The 26744-nt window shown below is 39.3% G+C and overlaps 1 protein-coding gene across 1 annotated transcript; it reads left to right on the top strand.

The window, feature by feature from the left end:
• Positions 1 to 26744, top strand: LOC119771269 (tonsoku-like protein). The gene is given in 7 exon segments (XM_038267124.1): positions 1 to 168; positions 8366 to 9544; positions 9547 to 11182; positions 25340 to 25521; positions 25582 to 25715; positions 25717 to 25798; positions 25801 to 26744. Coding segments are annotated over 7 exon segments (4086 nt in total). The 5' UTR covers positions 1 to 137; the 3' UTR covers positions 26643 to 26744.

Below are 26744 nucleotides of genomic sequence, written 5' to 3'. Positions count from 1 at the left end.
CACGCGGGGTTGTCAAAGTTGAAAAACCACGTGTTTGATCCTTGCATTTTGTGAAGGTGTGCTAGTTTTCGGGAAAGTTTACTGAATTTTGTCAGTATGGAAGAAATGTGTGGTTAAACGCCGGAAGATTCGCTGCAATGGGTTCCGAGACGGACATGGAAGAGCAGCGTGAGTTATTTTAGTTGCAGTCTTGAAAATTTAATCGTATCTTTCGAGTAACTTTAGTTTCAAACTTAATTTTACTTTGAGGAAAAGAGTTATGAGCCTAAAAGCCTTGGAGGTTGATTGGACAAATCTGATTTCGACTGGTTATGCGTTCATTGGACCATCCCCTTTAAACCTATCTTTATTCCGGGTGACCGGGTTTTCCCCAGACCTGTACGAACGATTAAACGAAAAGCAGAAACATCCCATAGTAATTCCTAGAGGTGGGCAAAACCGCCTTTTTCAGGAGTCGCTCAGTTTTGCTCGCTCATTTAAAAGAGCGGCTCTTTCGATCTTTTTCAAATTTTTTATGAAAATGCTTGTTTGAAGCATGGTGTGTTTTTTTATGTTTTCCATTGGATTGTAAAAAAATGTTGGGAAAAGCTAAACCGAAAACATTTTCTTTTAAACTTTAAATATTGGCGGTCTCTAGCTCTGGTTCCTTGCAAGTGTCCTATTTTCTTACCTCCACGGATTGGTTTTCATGATGACCTAGCTGGTGGCCTGTGGAAACGGCTCGTAAACCTTTGACAACCGCGGGTCAGAATCGAAACGGCAAAAAGAAAGGGGCGCGACAATGTGGGAAAGGGAAGTCATTTGTGATTGTAGACGGTATTGTTTTGATTCGCAGTATGTGTAGTCAACTGCTGTGGATGTACCTGAGCGTCGCAGAACGGGGTTTCTCTCCTTTTCATTCTCAGCTACCACATATCTCCTATTTTTATTTTGCTCTACTGATTATCACTTCTTCACTGATTTTTTTTCTATTTAATATCCACCATTGGATTTTGAGCCCTGGGCTTTGTCATAATGAGTGTCATAGGTTTGATGCTTGTTTGGCAAAGAGTATGATTTGATTCGATGTGGAATTAAAATCGAAGTGTTCAGTATATTGCTGAAGCTTCCATTTTTACACATGGACACCACTTCATGCTGCGAGAACCCACTTTGGCGTAGTCTCAGGGCTTAATCGATGGCCGGTAAGCTGTCATCGAGACAAGGAGGTTCTCTGATAGTGGAAATATCACATTTGTACAATGAACCGCTACATATGTGATTTTTCCCTATCTTAATGTGGGTGTCAGGTTAGGATGCGGGTTTAAAAAAATAGTGATTGTAGAATTTAGGATTTTAACTATAAATATCAACTTTTTATACTTTGCCTTTAGTTATTTAGGGACAAAATTAGTAACAGTGAATTTAGTAATTCAATCAGAATCGGTGATTTTCATTCAAGTAGCATAAAAACCATTCTAATTTGTCAAAATTTTCATAGAGTCTCGATCAATCAATAGTGAAATGATATCGGACTAAATTCGTTGATCTGTTGAACTAACGGTTGTCGGATTATGATTGTATCGACCATTGTTGCGAATCGAGGATCTACTGGAATTCTGACGAACAAATGGTCGTCTCTTTTTCAATTCACGACTTGTAAAATATCAACTGTTATTATTTTTTTTTAAAGAAGCCAGACAGGTTTTAAAAGAAACGTTTTTTGGTTAATAATTAAAATGTCGGGGATTTGAGATAAGAGCTTTCGGATAGGTTGCTTTAAATCTTGTATTCAATTCAAGTTAGGTAGTTATCCGCAAATGAATGTTTGGACTTATACGAATAATTGAACATTTTGGACTTATGAATAACACACAACTGTGCATTTATTCTAGAGTCAGATCCATACAGCGTCAGTGTTTATTTGGTCGAAGTGTACTAATTCATTGGCAGATCTGATTCTAGTTGTAATGTACGACAAGACTACTGACGGACGTGACAGGACGAGGGCCCAGTTTAGAGGTTTCGACATCAACGATGTGCGGCTGGATCACCCTCCCAAAAAAAAAAAAAAAAAAAAAAAATATCCACCATTGGATTTTGAGTTTTCTAACTTTTGATTCTCTTATCCCTCAAAGCTTTTCCACTCTTTTTTGCCTTTCTTACTAAAGAAAGGTATAGTGTTTGCTTTTGGCTCCGACGCCAAATCAAGCTTCGTTCCCAAATCATTTCTCGAGAAATATTCATTCGAAAAATCTGCAAAAAACCATGGACGATCAATTTTCGACGCCCGATCGATTGACAATGACAGAATTCGTCTACCTCCAATATCCGAATTTTGGCGCTTAATTTACTGTAGAGCACGCGTGACGTCCGTGTGTGGTAAAAAAGTGCTCAATTTTGTGGTAGGGGGTTTCTCAGAGCCCACATTATGGATTTAAGCTCTCTTGGGCGCATTTGAAAGGGGATGTGCTGAACCTGAACCAGTTCCATACCAAATTTGAATTTATCCATTTTTTATGGGGACTCGTAGTGTGTTTTCACCAAATCAGGCGGTTTTCAAATGAAAATTCGGTCGAAAATTGAAGTATTGAAATCGTTTATTTGTCCAAAAAATTGCATTTTTCCAGCCCTACATCCTCCCAAATTTTCATCCATGTCGGTAATGTGGTTTTTGATTTACAGCTTGTGGACTAATTCACTGTGAGGGAAAAACCCTAAAAAGGTAAAAGCCAATTTTCACCAAATGCCAAAACTATTCCTTTGGCATTTTATCTAATTTTTCTCCACATCATAATCTAGACCATACTCGATGTTCTGAAACAAATTTGACCTCATTTGGATTTACCGTTCAGATTTTAGAAAATTTCCATTTTGCCTTTCTTACTAAAGAAAGGTATAGTGTTTGCTTTTGGCTCCGACGCCAAATCAAGCTTCGTTCCCAAATCATTTCTCGAGAAATATTCATTCGAAAAATCTGCAAAAAACCATGGACGATCGATTTTCGACGCCCGATCGATTGACAATGACAGAATTCGTCTACCTCCAATATCCGAATTTTGGCGCTTAACTAGGGGTCGGACAGATCGGTCAATACATTATCAACGCATTAAAATAATTGGTCAGTATATCGACATTTCGTCAATATATTAACGAAATCCCACCATGCCTTTAGGAACCTTGGTGAGTTGAAATGTCATATTCAAATCAAAACAAAACAAATTTCACCGGTTTCGGTTACAGTCCTGACGTCGTTCCAGAAAACCAAACGGAACCCATGAAAAAGTGGCCTGGGCGCCGTTTCGGCGCTGTTCTACATGGAAAGTGACGACCTGCTTTCACCCCAAATCGGTTCGAAATCATAGGACATAGTCTCGTTACGGTGAACCAGATCAACCAACTGCCGGATGCGGATGCGGAGTCGAGCTGATGGACGTGTTTGAGCGGGTTCGAGTGAGCGGATGCCAGTGGAAGCTGGACGTGCCGATTTCGGTCCGGTCCGATCGAATTTTGTTGAAGAAGCGGGACAAGAGCGAGGAAGAGTTGAACTGAAGCGATTGAGGAGGTTAGTAAGCTGGATGGTTTAACATCAAAAAATCCAATCGACTTCCTCCCTCAGATTCTTTTCCGGTTCTAAACAACCTCGGCGAGCTTTGCTCGTTCAAGCGCATCCGGTACGATCGCCATTACCAGATTCAATCCGGCGGCGGCGGTCGGAAGATTCCGGGAACCAACAACACGATTTACATTGTTTCGGCACTTGTACGGTGGTTGCGGAAGTTCTAAGCGGAACGCGGAGGTGCTGAATCGTTTCGTCCCAGTTGCTGCACTTTTTCAACCAGACCTACAAACGGTTCGCGGGATACATGCCAACGAAGAACTCAAACTCTTTGTTTTTAATTTTTTGTATAATTCTTTAGTTTGCGGGTTTTTTGTTGTAAATATAGTTATGTTTCCGCTTTTTATTGATAAACCACCGAAAAAGGGAGAGGAGGGCAAGGAGGAGGGTTTCGTTTCGTCCTGTAGCAGGCCCTGGACACCCTATCAAGAACGCTAACGATGAAGGGCCTCAACTCGTCCGCCTTAGTCACGCAGGAAGTCGTGATGGATGAACTTCCCGGGTTTTTGTTTTCTCCAACGATCTTCTTGATGGTATTCTTCTCGATTGTTGACTTAGGAGAGAAGCCACAGCAAAAATCCTGAGATGCTGAAAAAACACCTGCTCCAACGGCAAATGATGGCCTCCTTCAGAGGAGCAAACGGACACAAATCATCTGAAAGCTAGTTAGCAAGAAAGTGGGTTTTAGCTTCCGTGGACATTGCCGTGAACGTCCTTGGGCACCACACCGTTCCGGATGGTCCAAGTCCCTGTCCCCGTTTTTCCTAGTCGGGCGGCTCAGGCAGAAGGGTCATACGAAGGAATCGTCGATTCTGGATATGAACCGTTATAAACTCCGTTTTGCGCAAACTTTTTCGAAAATGATGTTGTGATGATGTTTATAAGATGTCAAATTCAACCGAGATTGATAATATACGGTGAGAACGCTAGCTCAACTATTCGTTGATCTATTGACAAAAATATCAAAACCGCCGTCAATAGATTAACGAATAATAAAACCATCGACTCTGTCCAGCACCTAGGCGCTTAATTTACTGTAGAGCACGCGTGACGTCCGTGTGTGGTAAAAAAGTGCTCAATTTTGTGGTAGGGGGTTTCTCAGAGCCCACATTATGGATTTAAGCTCTCTTGGGCGCATTTGAAAGGGGATGTGCTGAACCTGAACCAGTTCCATACCAAATTTGAATTTATCCATTTTTATGGGGACTCGTAGTGTGTTTTCACCAAATCAGGCGGTTTTCAAATGAAAATTCGGTCGAAAATTGAAGTATTGAAATCGTTTATTTGTCCAAAAATTGCATTTTCCAGCCCTACATCCTCCCAAATTTTCATCCATGTCGGTAATGTGGTTTTGATTTACAGCTTGTGGACTAATTCACTGTGAGGGGAAAAACCCTAAAAGGTAAAGCCAATTTTCACCAAATGCCAAAACTATTCCTTTGGCATTTTATCTAATTTTTTCTCCACATCATAATCTAGACCATACTCGATGTTCTGAAACAAATTTGACCTCATTTGGATTTACCGTTCAGATTTTAGAAAATTTCCATTTTGCCTTTCTTACTAAAGAAAGGTATAGTGTTGCTTTTGGCTCCGACGCCAAATCAAGCTTCGTTCCCAAATCATTTCTCGAGAAATATTCATTCGAAAAATCTGCAAAAACCATGGACGATCGATTTTCGACGCCCGATCGATTGACAATGACAGAATTCGTCTACCTCAATATCCGAATTTTGGCGCTTAATTTACTGTAGAGCACGCGTGACGTCCGTGTGTGGTAAAAAGTGCTCAATTTTGTGGTGGGGGTTTCTCAGAGCCCACATTATGGATTTAAGCTCTCTTGGGCGCATTTGAAAGGGATGTGCTGAACCTGAACCAGTTCCATACCAAATTTGAATTTATCCATTTTTATGGGGACTCGGAGTGTGTTTTCACCAAATCAGGCGGTTTTCAAATGAAAATTCGGTCGAAAATTGAAGTATTGAAATCGTTTATTTGTCCAAAAATTGCATTTTCCAGCCCTACATCCCAAATTTTCATCCATGTCGGTAATGTGGTTTTGATTTACAGCTTGTGGACTAATTCACTGTGAGGGAAAAACCCTAAAAAGGTAAAAGCCAATTTTCACCAAATGCCAAAACTATTCCTTTGGCATTTTATCTAATTTTTTTTTCTCCACATCATAATCTAGACCATACTCGATGTTCTGAAACAAATTTGACCTCATTTGGGTTTTCCGTTCAGATTTTAGAAAATTTCCATTTTTGCCTTTCTTACTAAAGAAAGGTATAGTGTTTGCTTTTGGCTCCGACGCCAAATCAAGCTTCGTTCCCAAATCATTTCTCATTGCCAAGTTGAGCTTCACATGCAGACGCGAGCAATGCTGGCGCGTGATGCTGGCGCGTATAGAGTTTTGATACTAGATTACCCCCTTTTAGTGCAAGTTGCTTTATCGATTGCTCGTTCATCACACATCGCCTATCATTATTTTCTATGCTAAGCTTCAGTTAACGCAAACTAGACGCAAGCAGCTATCTGTTCTGAAGCCTCATGCTCATTCTTTTGCCTTTCTTTTTTGTTTTGCTCATTCTCTGATCGAACTCTGAGCGAACGAATTTCTGGGAAGCGTTCAAGCTTCCCATGTGCCAGTGACAACGCACATCGCGGGTTTTGTTTTCTAGCTTCGGTACTAGCCTTTTTGTGTATTAGTATTTTTGTTCATCGTACCAGCGCACCACGGTGGTTTATTCGGTACGTTTGCGTTTGTCGTAGTGAAGTCCCACCGAGCGCTCAGTCGTTGTATGCTTCCCAATCCCAAAACGCCTAAATGCTTGCTTATTGAAAGCTCTCAATTTTGCCTAACGCCTAAATGACAGTTTAGTGAATTACAGTAGGCGTTTCAAAGCTTTCAAGAACATTTATGCGGCTTTACCGTTACATCGTTGTTTACAACACGGCAAATTCTCGGGTGTTGAAACACTTTCTGCCAGTTATTTTGTAACCACTTTAACGCATTGGAGCAAGACGGAATTATTTTGTTTTCTCGTTAATTTTTAATATTTTGAAAAGTGCAAAAAACACTCAGAGAATACGAACAATTTAGCGATATGCAGAAAACATTACGAACATCGCAAATTGTGAGCTAATTCTCTGTCTCAAAAACAATGTGTTCTGATTTAAAAATCGAAAATGCTTGTGTGCGAGCACAGTTTACAACCGGCCATGGCAAATGGGGCAAAAACCAGCGCTTTTCAGTTATATGAAAAAATATGGTTGAGTTTCGAATTGTATTATGAATGGACCATTCTTTATATTGCTATTTCTTTGAAAAAAAAAAAAAAAATCAACTACCGTTAACTTCCTTTTGTAAGAAAGGCTCTATTTCACCCCAGGTGGGATTAAATCGGGTTTTTACCAATTGATACTTCTGTAACAAACTTTGTTTCTTTTTTCCTTAAAATATACTTTTCCTTAATGTACTAGTAATATCAAGTCTATTTGTCATTTGCCAAATCTTTTTGGATTTAATTGCGAATTTATTTTTTTGAATAGTTGAATCTGTCCTATAAATTTTCATTACTATGATCTAAGCTTGTTTTTATCTCTATTTATTAACTATTGCCAAATTTTGCACCTACTACATCCAGCTTCTCAATATTATTCTTTACAATACAATCATCACTCTCTTACTATTGATTCTTGATTTTTTATAACATATATTCTCTTTTAATTACTATTGTTTTCAATCATCTCCCTTTTTCAAACAAGCGATGTTTGAGCAGATACTCAATGGAATGGTTAAAGGATTAACACAAATATTACTATTGTACTTTTGGTAAACTTTCTAACATGCTTAGGACCAAAAATTGTAACAAAACACCGCGACAAAAGGAATAGCAACATATAAACACGACTCAACACTAGGAAAGATTTCAGGAGAAAACAATGCACAGTAAAATAACAACTAGTTTTTGAATTCAAACTAAAAATAAAACAGTTTTTGCTTTAATGTAAGTAGATAGGCACACTACTAATTGTTAGACGCTTACACTACACAATGTACCACCTCCGGTACGAGTTCAAATGCGTAACCGGAACAGGTGCGAATGCCTGGCACGAACACTCAAAGCGTGTTCAGGCGTGTTGCTCGTACTGACTCAGAGCAAGGGTGAGATGTAGGTGTAAGGGCAGTACGTGTTCATCAGGAACCTGGTGCATAAGATCAGGCAAGGCCCGTTCTTACGCTGGAAATTGCGAATTGCGAATCACATGTACAATTTTTTGGGTTTGATTTTTCCAGTTAGGCATTTTAAATAAACCGTCATTAACTTGCCGTTTTTTTTTAAGTTCTTGAACAAGTACACCGTGGGACAATTTTGGCATAAATGTATAACCTTTGAAACAAGTGAAAATTATTTTTCAATCCTCAAAAAAATATTTTTAATGCTATAATTTGTTGTAATTTAAAATAATTATATTTTTAAACATACAAAAAAAAAAACAATTTGAAAACTATTTACATCGTTCGCTCTTTTCAGTGAACCGGCTCTTAGAACGGCTAGCTCTTTTTTTGCCCACCTCTAAATTCCCATGCAAATTTCAACCCATTGTGACATGCCCTTTTTCCCTTGTTTTGAGGGTGAAAATCCGATCAGAGAATTGATTATTTCCTTAAATTCTTCCTTGCTCTGATACGAAGTATAAACTAACAGGATATCGTTATCAAATAAATAACAATTCTAATTACGATATTATGACCTCTTTCAGGACTGCTCCGTCGCAAGAAAACGGCCTCGGAAGCGGGAAACCAGCAGCTTTTGGTTGAGGCATGCCGGAAATTGGGCGAGATGTACAACGAGCAGGGCGAGCACCAAAAGGCGCGAATCGAGTACAAGCTGGTGGCCAAATCGTACCAGAAGCTGAAAATGCAAATGGAAGTGGGGCGGGCATACCGAATGGTGGGCGAGCAGTTGAATATGCTCGGCGAGTTCCAAAAGGCGCTGGAGTACGATCGAAAGTATCTGGATATTGCGAAACAAGAAAAGAACTACGTTGAGGTGCAAAGGGCTTACGTTACGATTGGACGGACGTTTCTGATGAAGGGTCAGAGCTGCGAGAAGCTTGAACAAGCGATGGAACCACTGCTGGAGGCGGAGAAAGCATTCGAAAAGAGTCTAAATTTGAGCCGGCAGTTGAAGTGCATCGGGCGGTTGGAGCAGGTCGATATGGAAGTGAGGTCTCTGCTGAATCTGGGCGTTGCGAAGGAGCACCAGGGCGACTTGGAGCAGGCCGCCGAGTACATGCTGAAGGCGACGAAGCTCGCCGAGAACAACGACCTGGCCGAGTTGCTGCACCAGTGTTACACCACTTCGGCGCTGCTGTTCGACTCGAAGCAGAAAAATCACGCGCGAGCGCTGAAGGCCCTCTCGGACGCACTGGAAGTTGCGTCCCGGCTACATAACAAGGCCACCAAGATGTGCGAAACGCTGATCGCCAAGGCGGACATACAGATCAAGACGGGTGACTTTCAGAGCGCTCGCCAAACGCTGAAGCAGGCGTACAAGCTGCGGACACCGGTTGCGACCGACGCCGAGAACATCGAGCAACAGTTGAAGGTGCTGGTGGTGATTTGTCGCGTCGAAGATGAGTTAATCATGGCTGGGAGTGGCGATTACAAGAGGAAGAAGCAACTGTACGAGCGGATGGGGGATGGCGCTTGCAAGCTGGAGAACTACTCTAAGGCCATTGATTACTATCAGAAAATGTTGGAGTGTGCTCAGCTCGCGGGGGAAGCCGATCGTGATTTGATCCCGATCTACGTCAGTCTGTACCAAACGTACAAGGACAACGAACAGTACGACGATGCGTTGGTGTATTTGTGGCAGGAGTACGCGCTGATCGAAGAGGACCCGGAGGAGGCGTACAAAACGCTGTCGAACATAGCGGACGTTTTGAGGCGCAGAAGAAGCCCTGGAACGAAGTGGATGAAATCTACCAGCGCGCTCGAACGCAGGCCAAGAAGCTCAAGTCGGTTTCGAAGGAGCGCGTAGCGATTAAGCGCTGCGTTGCGATGCTGAAGCGACAGGGGATGAAAATGATGGCGGAACGGCTTGAAAAGGAGGCCACCGGGATGGGCATGGATTTGGCGGATAGTGAAGATTCGGATGCTCTAAACGAGACGGCAACATCGATTGAGAACGCTATCAATTCGCTGGACATTGGCGGGTTCGTCGATTTGGAGGCACTATCCAGTTCGGACGATGAGAGATCGAAGGATAAAACGCCGGATGGCAAAAGTACCCGGAAGAGAGGAACAATTTTCAAGGTGAAGAAGAACAACAAAGGAGAGTCGCAACTTCACCAGGCGTGCATCGACGGTAACCTTGTACTCGTGCAGAAACTGCTTGATCAAGGCCATCCCGTGAACGTTCGGGACAACGCCGGTTGGTTGCCGTTGCACGAGGCCTGTATTCATGGCCACAAGGAAATCGTCGATCTGTTGCTTGACCGAGGAGCTTACATGAACGACAAAGGTGGTACCAGTTGCGATGGTATCACTCCACTGTACGATGCTTGCTCGAACGGAAACTTGGAAGTGGTGGAGCTGCTACTTGATCGCGGAGCAAACTGTACCCAGCGAACCGACTCCGGCGATACCACATTAAACGTGCTGCAGGTTTGGTTCGAAGAAGTACAACGAAAGCTCTCCCCCGAGATCGTTTCTCATTACAACACGATCTACCACCGAATCCAGGGCTATTTCGATGTGGCCGGTGTTAAACCAGACGAATCGGCAACCGTTCCCGCCGCAATCCAATCTATTTGTTTGAGCTCCGACTCTGAAAACGACGAAGCACGACCAGTTCGCCCAACCGTTCGCATCTCCGTCAAAAAAGCGCCCAAGCGGCGACCGCTTGCTGAGGTGCACTCGAACTCGTACGTCCTGTCGTCCGACTCGGAACCGGAAGAGCTGGTACGACCTCGCGCCTCGAAACCCGGCCTTCTCGACTACCGAACCGCGATCGAAGCGGTTCGCAAACGCACCAACGCTCAACTGCTCCCGCTGAAGGACCCCAACCCGACACCGCCCAAGCGAACTGCCCACATGCGTCGCGAAGAGGTTGGCGACGATTGGCTGGTGGCCAATGTTAATCCTACCACGAAGCGGCAAAAATTCCCCTCCGACAAGGACTACTCCGAACCATCAGCTAAATCTTCCCGTCGCACCTTGCCCGTTGCCAGCAGCAACGATGCGAACCGCGTACCGCAGCAAAGCGCACCCTCGCACGCATCGAAACCTCGCCAGCAGTGTTCAACCGGCAGCAATCGGGACCAGGAAGCGGGCTCCAGCGTGTGCTCCCGGTCGGTCGGTTCGACCGGATCATCGTCCAAGGAGAGCGTCGCGTCGTCGTCCGTCGATAAAGGATTAAGCGGAACAACGACGGCGCCGAGTTTGATGTTGCCGGCGTCGATGGTGCGAGTTCTGGTGGACGGAGATCATGTTGATGTGCACTACGAGCAGGACCAGCAGACGGGACTCAGCGTCGGGTGGTTGGCCGAGGAGGTGGCCAATCGATATGGAATGTAAGTTGGATTTTGAAATTTTAACAAGTTGATAATTCTGTTTTCAATTAGAACTTTAATGCTGGAAGAATTTATTCTATTCGTTGCCACTCAATATTCCTTCTTGGCTAAATTTGTGGGGGCCTTCCCTATGACCAACGAAGCTATTTTGTGTATTTAGTTCCAAGGGTCCTGATTTTCGGTTCAATGAACAGAAACCACTCACTCATCGCCTATCCATTCGTCGCCTATTCTAACCCGCTAGCATTCATGAGCAAATGATACTCGCAAGCAGCCTCAGCGAACAAATACATCGTGAAATTTTTTGCCTACTCCGTCGCTCGACGACACTCACAAACTACCATGCTCAGCGAAGAGCCATTCTCACAAAACGCCAGCGCGGCAGTCTTTTTGTTTTCCGCCCTCAGTTTGCCATCAATTTGATTTTTTCTTGGTGGATGTTTCTTTGAATGGTGTCTATAATGTTATGAAATCAAAATAAATGCACAATTTAATTGATAACATTGATTTTAGGCAACCCAAATCAATGAGTATAACGCAGCGCATCAGAGAAAAAATAGGTCTATTCCCGTACTGCAGAATTCTGCAATTCTGCGCAAAAACGGCAGCAGAGCGTTCCCGTACTTAGCTGCAACAAAAGTAACTTTTCTCTCAGGCAGAACTTCTGCAGTGAGAGAGGTAGAAGTTGCAGCAAAACCGTTCCCGTACTTTTCTGCAAGCTCTCTCTTCTCTTTCTTGTTGAAAAGTTATTGTGCGATCAGTTCCTAGCTGGACTCGGTCACTGGAAACGACCGGCGACTCAGTGACCGACGAAATAGGCGGCGGCCAGATGCGGGCATAAAAATGTCAAAATCTCTTCCCCCCTCACTTCGTCACACCATCCAGCTGCAGTTTTGTTGACAAACAAACTGAGCACGCGGTCGCATGATGGCGGCATCGAGCCAGAATTGGGGATGATCATGTGATTAAAAATGAAAGTTTTTTCAAGAAAAATAATATTTTTCCGACCGAATAAAAAAATTGCGAGCATGTTCAAACAATTATTTCTGATGTCGGAGAAGTGATGAAAAAGCAAAATTTTAATCCATAATTTTTCTATAAATTTAATTTTTTCACTCTAACTAGGAACCCCTAGGTCTATCCACGACCGTTTCCAATGACCGTGAGAAGATGCCAGAAAATCCAGCTGGGTCATTCCATCTCAACTGTGCACGAAAAAGTGCAAATTTGAAAATTACCCTCTCCGATCCTGCTCAAATTTGGCAGAGCTGTTGATACTATCAAAACATGCAAGAATCCCGAATTTCATCCAAATCGGACCACCCCCTCCATTTTTGTACCTCCCCAAAAAAACGACTTTTAGGCAATTTTTGACCAAACCTCCTAGTTTCAAACGGCGATAGTTCAGGAACCACAAATCTTAGAAGGTCGGTCTTAGACTCAATTTTGAAGGAAATTTGACGTAGAATCCATTTCCGTGATCAAAATGTTGATTAATTTATTTTTTCTACCTGTATTGCGCAATTGAAAACTTTAAACGGCAGTATCTCGAAACACCCCAACTTATTTTTTTTTTGACCTCACCATCGTGTTCCCGGACAATTTTACATAAGAATCACTTATCGACAGAAATGAATATGTTTCGTTCCAGAGATATCGAATTTTAAAGTTTTGTGTTTTCGGGATTACCTACATCAGCTTCATTCGCCGCATCTGCAAGAAGCACACAGGCAGGCTGATCAATAACTGCTACCTGGTGTTCTGAGAGATGATTAATTTAATTTATATTTTTACAATTTTACGCAAATATTTGTTCAAATGGCTAATAGGAAATTCTCGTATGTTTGGCAGGTTAAGTCCTCGCTCTAGTTTCGTCTAATTTGCTAATTTTCACTATTTAAACAACACATTTTCAAAACTTTTGATAGAAACTTGATTGTTCACTTCTTATTGAGCTATTTATCACTCGATTTCAGTTGAAAACGCTGTTAATCAGCTGTAAGTGAATGCCAAATCGCTGATATGGCAACATTAGAGGAACGCTGGAATGAGATGCTGTTCCCCTACCTTGATCAATCTATTTTTGTGAAATGAATATTTATTGGGTTAATTTGAATGCACCGTTATTTACGTGTTGCTAACCGTTTTAGAGTACCTCCGAGGTCATGACTAGGGCCTTTATCATGGGCGGTAGCAAAATAGTGCCATTCAGCAAAAACAGCAGCCGTATTGTGTTCCAAGAATACAAGAATGAAAGATGAAAAAAAAACATTGTTGATCGGACGGTATCGAAATCATTGCAACTATATTTTGGGGAATTAGCCGCTTTGCAGCAGATCAAACTTTGTAATTTTCTTACATTTTTCAGTTTTATACTTTCCAGAAATCCTTTTCCTTTGTGATCGTGCTTTACTAGAGTACAACGTATCAACAAATTTTATTCATTTTAATTCATATTTTTTACTAAATAATGCGCTGCTCGCTCCGTCGGAATCCAATTCTGCCCTTTACTGTGTGTCGTTATTGCTCTGTCCTGTGGGTTAGCACAGAAATTCACTTCATTCAGATAAACGGATAAAGCAGATAAACATTCGTGATTAAACTCCAGTTTCCTACAGTGTTATACAATTAATGTTTGCCCAATTTGATAAAGATTATTTATGATGAAATATTATTTCAATAAATGGCCAGGTAGCAGTTATTGATCAGCCCCGCCTGTGTGCTTCTAGCAGATGCGGCGAATGAAGCTGATGTAGGTAATCTCGAAAACACAAAACTTTAAAATTCGATATCTCTGGAACGAAACATATTCATTTCTGTCGATAAGTGATTCTTATGTAAAATTGTCCGGGGAACACGATGGTGAGTTCAAATAAAAAAAATAAGTTGGGGTGTTTCGAGATAAGGCCGTTTAAAGTTTTCAATTGCGCAATACAGGTAGAAAAAAATAAATTAATCAACACTTTGATCACGGAAATGGATTCTACGTCCAATTTCCTTCAAAATTGAGTCTAAGACCGACCTTCTAAGATTTGTGGTTCCAGAGCTATCGCCGTTTGAAACTAGGAGGTTTGGTCAAAAATTGCCAAAAAGTCGATTTTTTGGGGAGGTACAAAAATGGAGGGGGTGGTCCGATTTGGATGAAATTCGGGATTCTTGCATGTTTTGATAGTATCAACAGCCCTGCCAAATTTGAGCAGGATCGGAGAGGGTAATTTTCAAATGCTGTTCCGCTTCAGATGGAATGACCCAGCTACGAGCTAAATCCACAATACTGCAATTTGGTGTGATGGATGTTGAGTACACGCTTACATAAAATTTGCAAGTTGGGTGAAATGAAGCATTTTATTATAAGTTGTAATGATTTTGGGGTAGTTTTTTATGTCTGGTTTTATTGAGAACGATTTTTTTATGTTCATTGTTCGATGTTCATTTATTTAAATGATATAGCGATTTTTTTAGTGTCAATATTTTTAACTGATAAAAATTGATAACTTAGCCATAGTATTACAGCACGGCTAGTATCCCAACAAAAACTTGTACTATAAAAACAAATTGTTTTTAAAAACTTTTAAAAGACACATTTCTTTTGAGTTTAATAATTTTAAATAAATATTTGATTAGGAATAATTGTTGATCTTCAATTGTTTTTGAATATACCTGGGAATATACTAAATATGTGTGTTAAATAACAGGTAAATTTAATTGGCAAATAATAAATTATACCTTTAACGGTGCTACCAATTTATATTCTTATATGAAGCAGAAAAAAATATGCTATTTTGTCGAAATTAATATTCTTAAATTCTTAAATTCTTAAGTTTTTAAGTTCTTAAGTTCTTAAGTTCTTAAATCCTTAAATTCTTAAATTCTTAAATTCTTAAATTCTTAAATTCTTAAATTCTTAAATTCTTAAATTCTTAAATTCTTAAATTCTTAAATTCTTAAATTCTTAAATTCTTAAATTCTTAAATTCTTAAATTCTTAAATTCTTAAATTCTTAAATTCTTAAATTCTTAAATTCTTAAATTCTTAAATTCTTAAATTCTTAAATTCTTAAATTCTTAAATTCTTAAATTCTTAAATTCTTAAATTCTTAAATTCTTAAATTCTTAAATTCTTATATTCTTATATTCTTAAATTCTTAAACTCTTAAACTCTTAAATTCTTAAATTCTTAAATTCTTAAATTCTTAAATTCTTAAATTCTTAAATTCTTAAATTCTTAAATTCTTAAATTCTTAAATTCTTAAATTCTTAAATTCTTAAATTCTTAAATTCTTAAATTCTTAAATTCTTAAATTCTTAAATTCTCAAATTCTTAAATTCTTAAATTCTTAAATTCTTAAATTCTTAAATTCTTAAATTCTTAAATTCTTAAATTCTTAAATTCTTAAATTCTTAAATTCTTAAATTCTTAAAAGCTTAAATTCTTAAATTCTTAAATTCTTAAATTTTGAAATTCTTAAATTCTTCCCTGGGCTTTGTCATAATGAGTGTCATAGGTTTGATGCTTGTTTGGCAAAGAGTATGATTTGATTCGATGTGGAATTAAAATCGAAGTGTTCACTATATTGCTGAAGCTTCCATTTTTACACATGGACACCACTTCATGCTGCGAGAACCCACTTTGGCGTAGTCTCAGGGCTTAATCGATGGCCGGTAAGCTGTCATCGAGACAAGGAGGTTCTCTGATAGTGGAAGTATCACATTTGTACAATGAACCGCTACATATGTGATTTTTCCCTATCTTAATGTGGGTGTCAGGTTAGGATGCGGGTTTAAAAAATAGTGTTTGAGAATTTAGGATTTTAACTATAAATATCAACTTTTTATACTTTGCCTTTAGTTATTTAGGGACAAAATTAGTAACAGTGAATTTAGTAATTCTATCAGAATCGGTGATTTTCATTCAAGTAGCATAAAAACCATTCTGATTTGTCAACATTTCCATAGAGTCTCGATCAATCAATAGTGAAATGATATCGGACTAAATTCGTTGATCTGTTGAACTAACGGTTGTCGGATTATGATTGTATCGACCATTGTTGCGAATCGAGGATCTACTGGAATTCTGACGAACAAATTGTCGTCTCTTTTTCAATTCACGACTTGTAAAATATCAACTGTTATTTTTTTTTTGTTTTTTTAAAAGAAGCCAGACAGGTTTTAAAAGAAACGTTTTTTTTGGTTAATAATTAAAATGTCGGGGATTTGAGATAAGAGTAGCTTTCGAATAGGTTGCTTTAAATCTTGTATTCAATTCAAGTTAGGTAGTTATCCGCAAATGAATATTTGGACTTATATGAATAATTGAACATTTTGGACTTATGAATAACACACAACTGTGCATTTATTCTAGAGTCAGATCCATACAGCGTCAGTGTTTATTTGGTCGAAGTGTACTAATTCATTGGCAGATCTGGCTCTAGTTGTAATGTACGACAAGACTACTGACGGACGTGACAGGACGAGGGCCCAGTTTAGAGGTTTCGACATCAACGATGTGCGGCTGGATCACCCTCCCAAAAAAAAAAAATCTTAAATTCTTAAATTCTTAATTTCTTAAATTCTTAAATTCTTAACTTCTTAAATTCTTAAATTCTTAAATTTTGAAATTCTTAAATTCTTAAATTCTTAAATTCTTAAATTCTTAAATTCTTAAATTCTTAAATTCTTAAATTCTTAAATTCTTAAATTCTTAAATTCTTAAATTCTTAAATTCTTAAACTCTTCAATTCTTCAATTCTTAAATTCTTCAATTCCTAAATTCTTAAATTTTTAAATTCTTCAATTCTTTAATTCTTTAATTCTTAAATTCTCAAATTCTTAAATTCTTAAATTCTTAAATTCCTAAATTCTTAACTTCTTAAAATCTTAAATTCTTAAATTCTTAAATTCTTAAATTCTTAAATTCTTAAATTCTTAAATTCTTAAATTCTTAAATTCTTAAATTCTTAAATTCTTAAATTCTTAAATTCTTTAAATTCTTAAATTCTTAAATTCTTAAATTCTTAAATTCTTAAATTCTTAAATTCTTAAATTCTTTAAATTCTTAAATTCTTAAATTCTTAAATTCTTAAATTCTCAAATTCTTAAATTCTTAAATTCTTAAATTCTCAAATTCTTAAATTCTTAAATTCTTAAATTCTTAAATTCTTAAATTCTTAAATTCTTAAATTCTTAAATTCTTAAATGCTTAAATTCTTAAATTCTTTTATTCTTTATGTGTGTGTGTGGTCCAATCCAATACCCGCTAACTGGTAGCGAAATTATGAAAAAGTATAATTTGTATCAGACTTTGTATATGCCGAATGCTGATACAACTTATCTCAGTCCCGGGTATTAGGGGGTGATAGCCCTCGCGCTGCTTCCAACGACCCATTTCAGAATGGCAGAGATCCTAGCGGCCCAATTCCGAGGTTGTTGAGCATTGTCCGGCCCCGCCTTAACATAGAAGCAAGCACCAGACGGATCCTTGATCTATCTTAAGACTCCCAATCCCTTTAGGCAAATCAGGGATCAGAGCGTATTTAATATGAGAAGAACATGTTTTATAACCTTCAGATGGCCGACTGATTAGAGTCCCAGACCATCAATCCAGAGGTGTGAGTTCGAATCCCACCTGATTCAGTTTCGTTTTTGTTCCTATTCCTGATTCCAAATTTCAAAGGTACCGACCGGGATTTGATCCCTGAACTTTCTGCTTGTGAGGCAGAAGCCGTAACCATTAAGCCACGGAGCCGGTTTCTTTCATTCTTTTATTCTTTAATGCTTTAATTCTTTTATTTTTTAATTATTTAATCCTTTAATTCTTAAATTCTTGACTTTTTAAAAAAAAAAAGGAACTGAAGATTTCATAAATTTTGAAGCTTTTAAAAAATTAAAATCTGCAGAATTCTCAAATGGTAACATTTTTGTCACCATCTTAGATTAAAGAAAATGTGATATTTTTGGAGAACTGTGGGAGTCATAGAGTCATAGAGAAATTTTTAGAAGAAAATGACACAAATTTCGTTTTTAAATTTTTCTGAGTCACCCTTTGACGAAGATCATCGAGTACGAACTGTATTTTTATTTCCAAATCTCACCCTGATGCAGGAACGGCTGGTTCCATCGGCGCTGTGACACATTGCTCGCATTCACCGCCGGGTACTACTTCAAGTGCCCGCTGTGTAATAGCGACGAAGAGTTCTGGAGCCGGCGAATGTGCGAGACTGGCGGGTTGACTTGTCGGCATGACCTTTGCGTTTTGAAAAAAAACACATATCTGCAACACACACACACACATCTGCAAGGCGTGCCAGCCACGGCTCGCCAGGAAACCCCGCCGACGAGCACCGACGGTGACGACGCAAGTCGGTGCTGGACCAGACGATCAGCAATGTTGATGGCGCGGGGTCAGCACGATGGGATCGGAAGGTGAACCCGCGCGGCCGAGCAGCTGCGAAGGCGGGGAATCCGGAAAAGTCGCAAAAAGAGTAAGTCGAAGCGACGCAAGTCGGTGGTGGACCAGACGCCCGACGTCAGCAACAATGACGGCGCGGCGGCAGGTACGGTTAGATCAGAAGATGATAAGGAGCAGCAGAACCTTCCAGACGGCAGCGAACCCGCGCTGCCAAGCACCGGCGAAGGCGGGTAATCCGGAGCAGGCGCCACCGGTGGCCGCACCAAGAAGTACAAGCCGAGCGACGCAAGTCGGTGGTGCTGATGCTCCCCTCGGACGAGGACGACGACGACGACGACGGCGAAACGGACCCGCAAGAAATGCCCGCCAAGCGCTGCAAGCTGATGGTGGTAATAAAAAGGAGAAGGACCACGTTGGCCAGTTCGTGGCCAGTGTTGTGGCTTCGTCGCGGCTGCTCTCGCTGGAAGAATATTGCGTGGCCAAGAAGGAGATGGACGATCTCCTTTATATGATGGCGCTGGCTCGGCCGAATCATTGAGTGATTTGCTTTTTGTAGGGATTATGGGTTGCAGGATTGAATATGTATTAAATTATCAAATGAGTATTTATTATAAGATTGATATAATTCATAAATAAGAGTTTAGAGCGCAACAAAAAGTGCGCACCTTCATGAATATTGCCTTGTTAGCTGACAGATTGCGGATTGAGTGCGATAGCGCGCTAGCGAGCTGCGAGAGAGAACAACGAGCGAGAAAACAACGAGATGCGCGCGGCCGGCGAAAGAGAGAATGAAGATTGTCAAATCAGTTTTGTGGTTAATTTGTGTGGAATAAGACGTGTTGTTTGTTAATTGCAAAATATCTGTGTATTTATTATAAAAGAAAGTCCCCGATCACGACACTTTTTATTTCTTTTTTTTTCTTTCTAACGAGCGGCGGAGTAAAATATTTGAATTCACAAAGGCCAACCTTATTCGTTGTTTTAGCTTATTTCACATCCTGTTTTGAACGATCCCTAAAGCATGACCGTCAGAATACAAAAAACTCTGTTGACTTTCGACATGATTCGGTTGCTATTGAAATGTTCTCGCGGCGCAATTCCTAAAACATTCGATGTGCGAACTCAATCTCAATCACAAAATACCCCATTTCTGCCTCTTTCTTGATTTGTCGTGTTTTTTTAAATTACAAATTGATTTGTTTTGGAATGGAATTTTTCGAGGAATCAACAATGGGGTTGCTTTTTATCTTTTTCTGCACAATTTCAGTTTGGAGCCATTTCAGATTCAACTTTGTTTCAAGGCCAAATTTCCGATGAGACTCGAAATCAATAATCCATTTTCTGGTTGCAATAGAGCAATTCCATGTCAAATAAGGAATCGGTTGTACCCGACCCTCTCCGATTCCAATGAAACTTTGTAGACATGTTTCTCTACGCTTATATAAGCCATTTTTGTGTATATGCAGCCAGTTACACTCGATAATGACATTTGAGGAGGGCTTAAGTGTTTTAAATATTTTTGTATTTCGTAATTTAAATATTGCTGTATCTCGAAGCCGTTGCATCGTATCAAAAAGTGGTCAAAGGCAAACTTGTAGGAAATTTGATGGGCTTTCCGAAAAATACACTGAAAGAAAAAAACACGCCACTTTTATGAGATTTTTTGATTTTTATGTTTAAAAGTCAAATTTGAGGGTGAGCCAAGATTTTTTTCGTTCAAAATTTTTGTGAAAATAGCCTAAGATGTTACAAAAAGACTCACGAAAAATGCAGGATGGAGCAACGCACCTAAAAAAAATACAAAAATCATTTACTGAAACTGTTTTTTTTTTTCAAAAGTGCTCTAAACATCAAAATTTTCAAAATCCGAACACGAGAGTCGATTCTCTAGACAATTTTACATAAAAGTCTCGACACAGAGAACAGATGTACAGATTGGCTCTAACTTGTGTGTAAACCGTGTAAACTTAAAAAAATGCGTTGCATACAATCATGCATCAAAGAAATTAGAGTGTGCAGGATACGCTTGGCGGCGCCACCGTCACACTTGGCTTAACAATGAAAAGGCTCAATAATTTCGAAAAAAAATTAACCTCGTTTAAATATAAAATTCACTTCAGTATCCAGGTTTTTAAGCGAAGATGGCGTTCGAATGGTGAACGTCCGAAATGTCAAAATCGCGCAGTAGCACCAACATTAGAAAAAAATGTGGCTGTCATGCCATGGCACACTTTTTCCGTAATGTTGGTACCACTGCGTGATTTTGACGTTTCGGGCGTTCACCATTCGAAAGCCATCTTCGCTTAAAAACCTCGATACGTCCAGTTAACTGAAAAAAATAATGCAAAAATGCATTAATAGTAACGAAAACATAACATAAAATTCATTCAAAATGATTTTTCAAGCGACAACTTGAAATAGTTCCTTTACATATGTTATGTCCGATTTCGTTTTGTTTACCTTCTTTGGCGCGTAAAATTGCAACCCTCTGATGAAGGGCAGTCAGACATTGGTCTGATGTCGTTCGTATGAAATGTTTTATGCAGTGATTAGATGGTCCAACGTTCTGCTACTGTAGGCCATCATGATTTTGTAAGTGGCGCTATCTAGGCGGATGGTGCACACCCTAGCTCTTTTCAACGTATTTTGGTTTGAATTTTTACACACGTTTTTCAATTCTGTTTGTTCAATGATATACATCTGTTCTCTGTAATCTCGATATTGACCTTTGTCCTAAGTCCAATCCGTGTGAAGTTACAGTGATTCTAAAAATAAAAATGCTGAAAAATAGGGTTTTTGATGGTTTTTTGCAATTTCTATATGACAGACTTGATTTTTCAGTCTCGAAAATATTTTTACCGGAAAGCTCGTCCAATTTCCCATAAGTTTGCCTTCGACCACATTTCAATTGGATGTATGGGCTTACAGATATTAGCTAATTACATTGCTCATAACTGAAAACATAATATTTTTTCAGTGTAGTATAGTAACCTGGATGCGTTGTCCGATTAGTATAAATTTTGTTTTATTATTGTTAATTATTTTGTTTTGAAAAATATTTTGGGACACAATTATTTGGTCAGGTTTTTACTGAAATCTTTTGTGTTAAAGTCTTAATGAGCATGTTAAACGCAAACAATTACCTTCTTTTTTTTTTGTAAATGTGGACCTCCTAAATTTTGAAATCACTGAATAGCAAAAGCTACAATATTTTATTGATACATTGAAGTTGGTAGTATTTAAAATTGAGGTGAAAAGTCATGGATTGTGATTGAACACTCAATAATATTTTTATCTGAAAAAAAATCTGAATAAAAATAAATTTAAAAAAAGCTTGTGGAAAAACTAAACGTCAAAAACTACGAGGAAATAATGAAAACAACAAAAAAGAGAGAAGTAGCTGGTTTTTGAATAGGTTTGAAATTATCGGGACACATAGTTTGAAAAATATTTTTAACAAAAAATCAATATATTTTTAAAGAGAAATTCGTACTTTTTTAAAATAAATTGAAAAATCATGAGGATTTTTTTTGCGGTATGTTGTTTTCCAAAATGTTTATTTAGCAATTCTATGGTAATATATTGATATTTAGTTAAATTAAAAGTTTGCAAAATTAAGTTTTATATAGAATTTCCAGAGTAATATAAAATATTATACTAAGTAGTTTGTAAACTTTATATTCAATCCAAATTATTTTTTAATCAGTCAAAGATGCCTATTTGGAGTTGGGAGACTGGATTCATGGTGAATTGTCAATAAAAAACTTTATTTATGTTAATTTTTCGGAAGGTGTACAATCTTTTTTTTGCACCTTTTTTATTTTTGTAATAGTATTTGTTATATAACTTTTTAATAAAAAAAACATCTTTTCATGAGCTTTTTGTAGCAAAATGTCTGGCATGAGTTTCTGAACAAAACGTAGTGCTAGGTTTTGTCAAACTTTAAATTGTTTACATGTTTCATCACAAAATGTGCATTGTGTCCAAGGGGTGTAAATCCTTTTTTTACATACTGTATGTCTGGAGAAGCTGGACCACGATGATATTTAAAAAAAGGACAAAATTTAATGAAATTAAACATGCTGAACTGAAATAAAAGCAAAAAAGATCAAAACTTGCTCCTTGTTTTTCCAGACGGTGTGTTTGGACTCAAAATGAGCACTACACAGCCTCGAAATTCCATTCAATGTCTCCTCAGATTCACAAAACTCCACCCACTTCCGATGCAATTCTTCGTCACGCGGAAAACGAAAAAGGCATCTTTTGGCCGCCCATCGTTTAGTATAAGAACAAAAACGCGCGAAACACTTCATTTTTCAATAAAATGTTCTGGAGTTTTTTTTAAAGGTCCAAAAAACCAAATTTCCAGTTTTTGCTTTTAGGTGTTTCTGAAACCGCCTTGAGTCAGGGGTATTAAAAACACCCAAAAAGCAAAAACTGAAAATTTGGTTTATTGGACCTTTTAAAAAAACTCCAGAGTTTAGCTCAATGTTTGAAAACAAATCACTTCAGCTACACAAAATAAGTCACGCTTGAGCTTGAACACAGCATTCTACTTTGTTTACTTTCTTTGCTGTTTCGCAGCTGGAGCAGTAAGGAGCATTCGAAAATCACGTTACTCATTTCGTCTATTCAGCACCCAGGTAGGTACTGTTGAGTAATATTGAGAACAAAATAGGTACTCGGAAAACAAAATTTGCCGATTTTTTTTTATCTACATTTTTTTCACAATAGCTCAATTTTCCAAAATACGTATTTTTTGATTTTGTAGATTTTTTTATATGTTTTAGGGGACAAAAACTTGCAACTTTTGAACCATAGAGAAGGATGGTTATATATTCTGCTACCGAGTTATGAGCTTTAGACAAAATAGTGATTTTTGGAGAAAAATCTAAATTTTTTACATTTTTTTTATTTGTCCGTTTCTCTCAACAATATTTTTTTTAAGTTAAGAAAACTTGCTGCAAAATTGTCTAAGAGAAATTTGCTTAAAAACAGATTCGAAGACAATATTTAGAATTTTTAAGACCGGAAAATTTAACGAATGTTTCATGTTTTAACATTGAAAATCGGACATCGGATATCGACATTAGAAAATAGAGGCTTGTTTGGGTGAGACAAATCTACCTAGATTCAAATCTCTACACGTAGAAAAAAAATTCAGAAATGTTGATTTTCTTTAAACATTAAAGGTTTTAAAACTTAGCACCCTGATTATTGCAAGCGATCGTTTTCAGTAAATCAACTGCGATCTTGATATGATTTTTATTTTATTTTTAAATTGCATTGAATGTCTAAAAAATACTCTAAAATTTGAAAAAAAGAAATGAAATAAAAATTAACTTCAGAAGTATTGGTTGAAATCTTTCGAAATATTAAAGAGAATTAAAAAAATTTCAGTTTAGTTTTAAAATAAGATTTTTTTTTTCTATCTTTTTCCATTTTTTCATGTTCTGCGTTTTTATTTTATTTTGATATTTTTATATTTTGGGCCTCGTGGCGCGGTGGTTAGCGGCTTCGGCTGCCGATCACTAAGTTGCTATGAGGCGCGGGTTCGATTTCCGCCTTATCCTCCTAGCCTTCTATCGGTCCATTTGCGTAAAAGAGGTTTTGGGTGACTCACCACCAGGGCTTGCGAAATTTCGACTTTGTTGGTGATAGCTGACAGAACACTCCAATCGCCTTCACCACGACAACCTGATTTTTACATTCTACTTTCGTTCGTTTCACACACAAAGGAATGAGTGCTACGCAAAGTCACTCACACAATCATTGACTTCCCTCCAGGAGAAAAATCGCTTGGAGAGCGGTAGTTTGACATTCTACCGCGATTCCGATCATCTCTCCAATGATAGCAATCATATGACTCCTGTCACCACGCAGCTTACACTAGGAAGAGAGAGAAAAACGAGAGAAAGAGAAATAGCACGTTGTCTCGTTCGGGCGGCTGCTTGAGTGGTGCTCATTTTTCGTTCGTTTCGTCTTCGTGTTTACGTTCACACGACCGTCGGCAAGCAATGACGGTCATGATAGGCGTTGTGTGTCAGTGATCAAACATCGTTTTGGGAAATGATCGCTGACAAAAATTTCTGTCGAATATCGAGCAGTCCCATTCAGTGATTGATCCCTTTTCAAGCATTGCTCACCACACATAACCTTCGGACGCCTAGAAATGAGCAGAAACTTGCAACAGAGCCAACAAAAGACCCGGGGGTCGTTAAAGTGGATGGCTTTGCTTTTTTTGCAAATTTATATTGAAATATTTGTATAGTTTCAATTTTTTTTAGTCGGGACCCGTGTTGTAGAGGTAAGTGGTAAGTGGTTGCCTCTCATCTAGTCCGCCTGACTTTGATCCCAGACGGTCCCGGTGGCATTTTTCGAGACGAGATTTGTCGGATCACGCCTTCCGTCGGACAGGGAAGTAAATGTTGGTCCCGGTCTAACCGAGAGGTTATGTCGTTAGCTCAATCCAGGAGTAGGAGTCGTCTCCCTGGGTCCTGCATCGGTGGAGTCGCTGGTAGGCAGTTGGACACACAATCCAAAGGTCGTCAGTTCGAATCCCAGGGTGGATGGAAGCCCAGGTGTAAAAAGAGGGTTGCAATTGCCTCAATAATGATATAATAATGCATTTTAAGACACTTTTTTCATTTAAATGTTGAAACCATGGCTCGTAACTTTTCTTTTACTTTTTTTTTTTTTTGCAATCGCTGTTTACCACCCAATTTACCAGTCCTTCATCCAATTTTCCAGCAAACACGGCAAACGACCCCTGCTGAAGCTTATGCGCTCGGACAACAGCCTGTGCGTGGATTCGGAACCGCTCACGACCGTGCTGAAAAACACCGGCCCGGTCATCAAATCGTACGTGATCGAGTACACATCGCTCCGGGGTGATCAGTTCTACGATGACAGCTGCCGGCTTCGCGGTCTTGGTAAGTCAGCACCACTTCAAAAATCTTCAAGTCAAAATTTACAACTTGTAATCCCTCCAGAACCCTTCACCGCGCTAACCAGTGCGCTCAACTTGATGGAAAACACTGGCAAGCTGGTCCTGAAGCGGGATTTTTTCGCGGGAAACGCACGTCACTTTGATCTTCTGTTTGCCGTCGGCTGCCAGGGCAGTGCGAGAGCTCGACGTGTCGATGAATCAGCTCACGGACGCGGAGTTGCAGGGTTTCATTGAGAAGCTTCCGGTGCTGAAGAAGTTGAGCGGTTGAACCTCGCGACGAACTCGCTCACGCAGAAGAGTATCTTCAACATGGCAACTGTGCTGGCGTCGCTTCCGGACGGGTTGATCTACATGGCTGAGCTGGATCTCAGTCGGTGTGCGCTGCTGGATCAGAGCATGCCCCAGTTGGCTAGCATTTGCCAGCGGATGCCACAGCTTCGGGTGCTGCGACTTGCATCGACGTTGATCACGAACTTGGCGTACGGCAAACCTCAGCTGGAAGTGTCGCGTCTCCAAGTGCTGGACGTGTCGGACAACACTCTCAACCTAAAGTCCATCGAGTACATGTTTGCCAATTTGGACACGTGCATTTTGACGGAGCTGAATGGCCGTAAGTTGGGGTTGCTGTCGGAATTTAAGCCAAAGCTAACCGTGGCGATTCAGACGAAAGAGTTCGACATGTTGAGCACGTTGGATCTTAGCCAGTGTGGCCTCACTGATGATGAACTGTCCGCACTGCTGGTTCCACTACGATCCAGTGCCGTGAAGTTGAAACTACTGGACGTGTCCTTCAATCGACTGCTGACAAAGACAAGCTTCGTTGAGGTGTTCCGCACGTTAAATACCCACTCGCTGGAAATGGTCCGATTCGCTGAAAATCCGCTGGTTTTGAAAAACTTGAGTGAACAAATGATGGACGATATTCAGTATGATCGCGACGGATGCTACCCGTACGCGGTGGATTTTATGAGACCATTGCGGTTGACCGAATCAGAGGCAAACACGTTGCTGAAAAAGTTGTCGGATTTTTGGGAGCAGCTTTGGAAGGATCGTGGAGCGGTTTCGATGAACAAATCAACAGTTTTGCTAAGGCAAAATCATTAGTAGGGTCCTAAAAGCTCTATGTTACTTTTACGTACATCGATACAAAACTTTTTTATCATCACTTTTATTATAACAAGAAATAAATTGACAAGACAACATTTA

This window comes from Culex quinquefasciatus, chromosome 1 (assembly GCF_015732765.1).
Source record: "Culex quinquefasciatus strain JHB chromosome 1, VPISU_Cqui_1.0_pri_paternal, whole genome shotgun sequence".
Taxonomy (NCBI): domain Eukaryota; kingdom Metazoa; phylum Arthropoda; class Insecta; order Diptera; family Culicidae; genus Culex; species Culex quinquefasciatus.
Note: the sequence above shows the minus strand (reverse complement) of the source record. Positions and strands in the feature narration are given on the sequence as shown.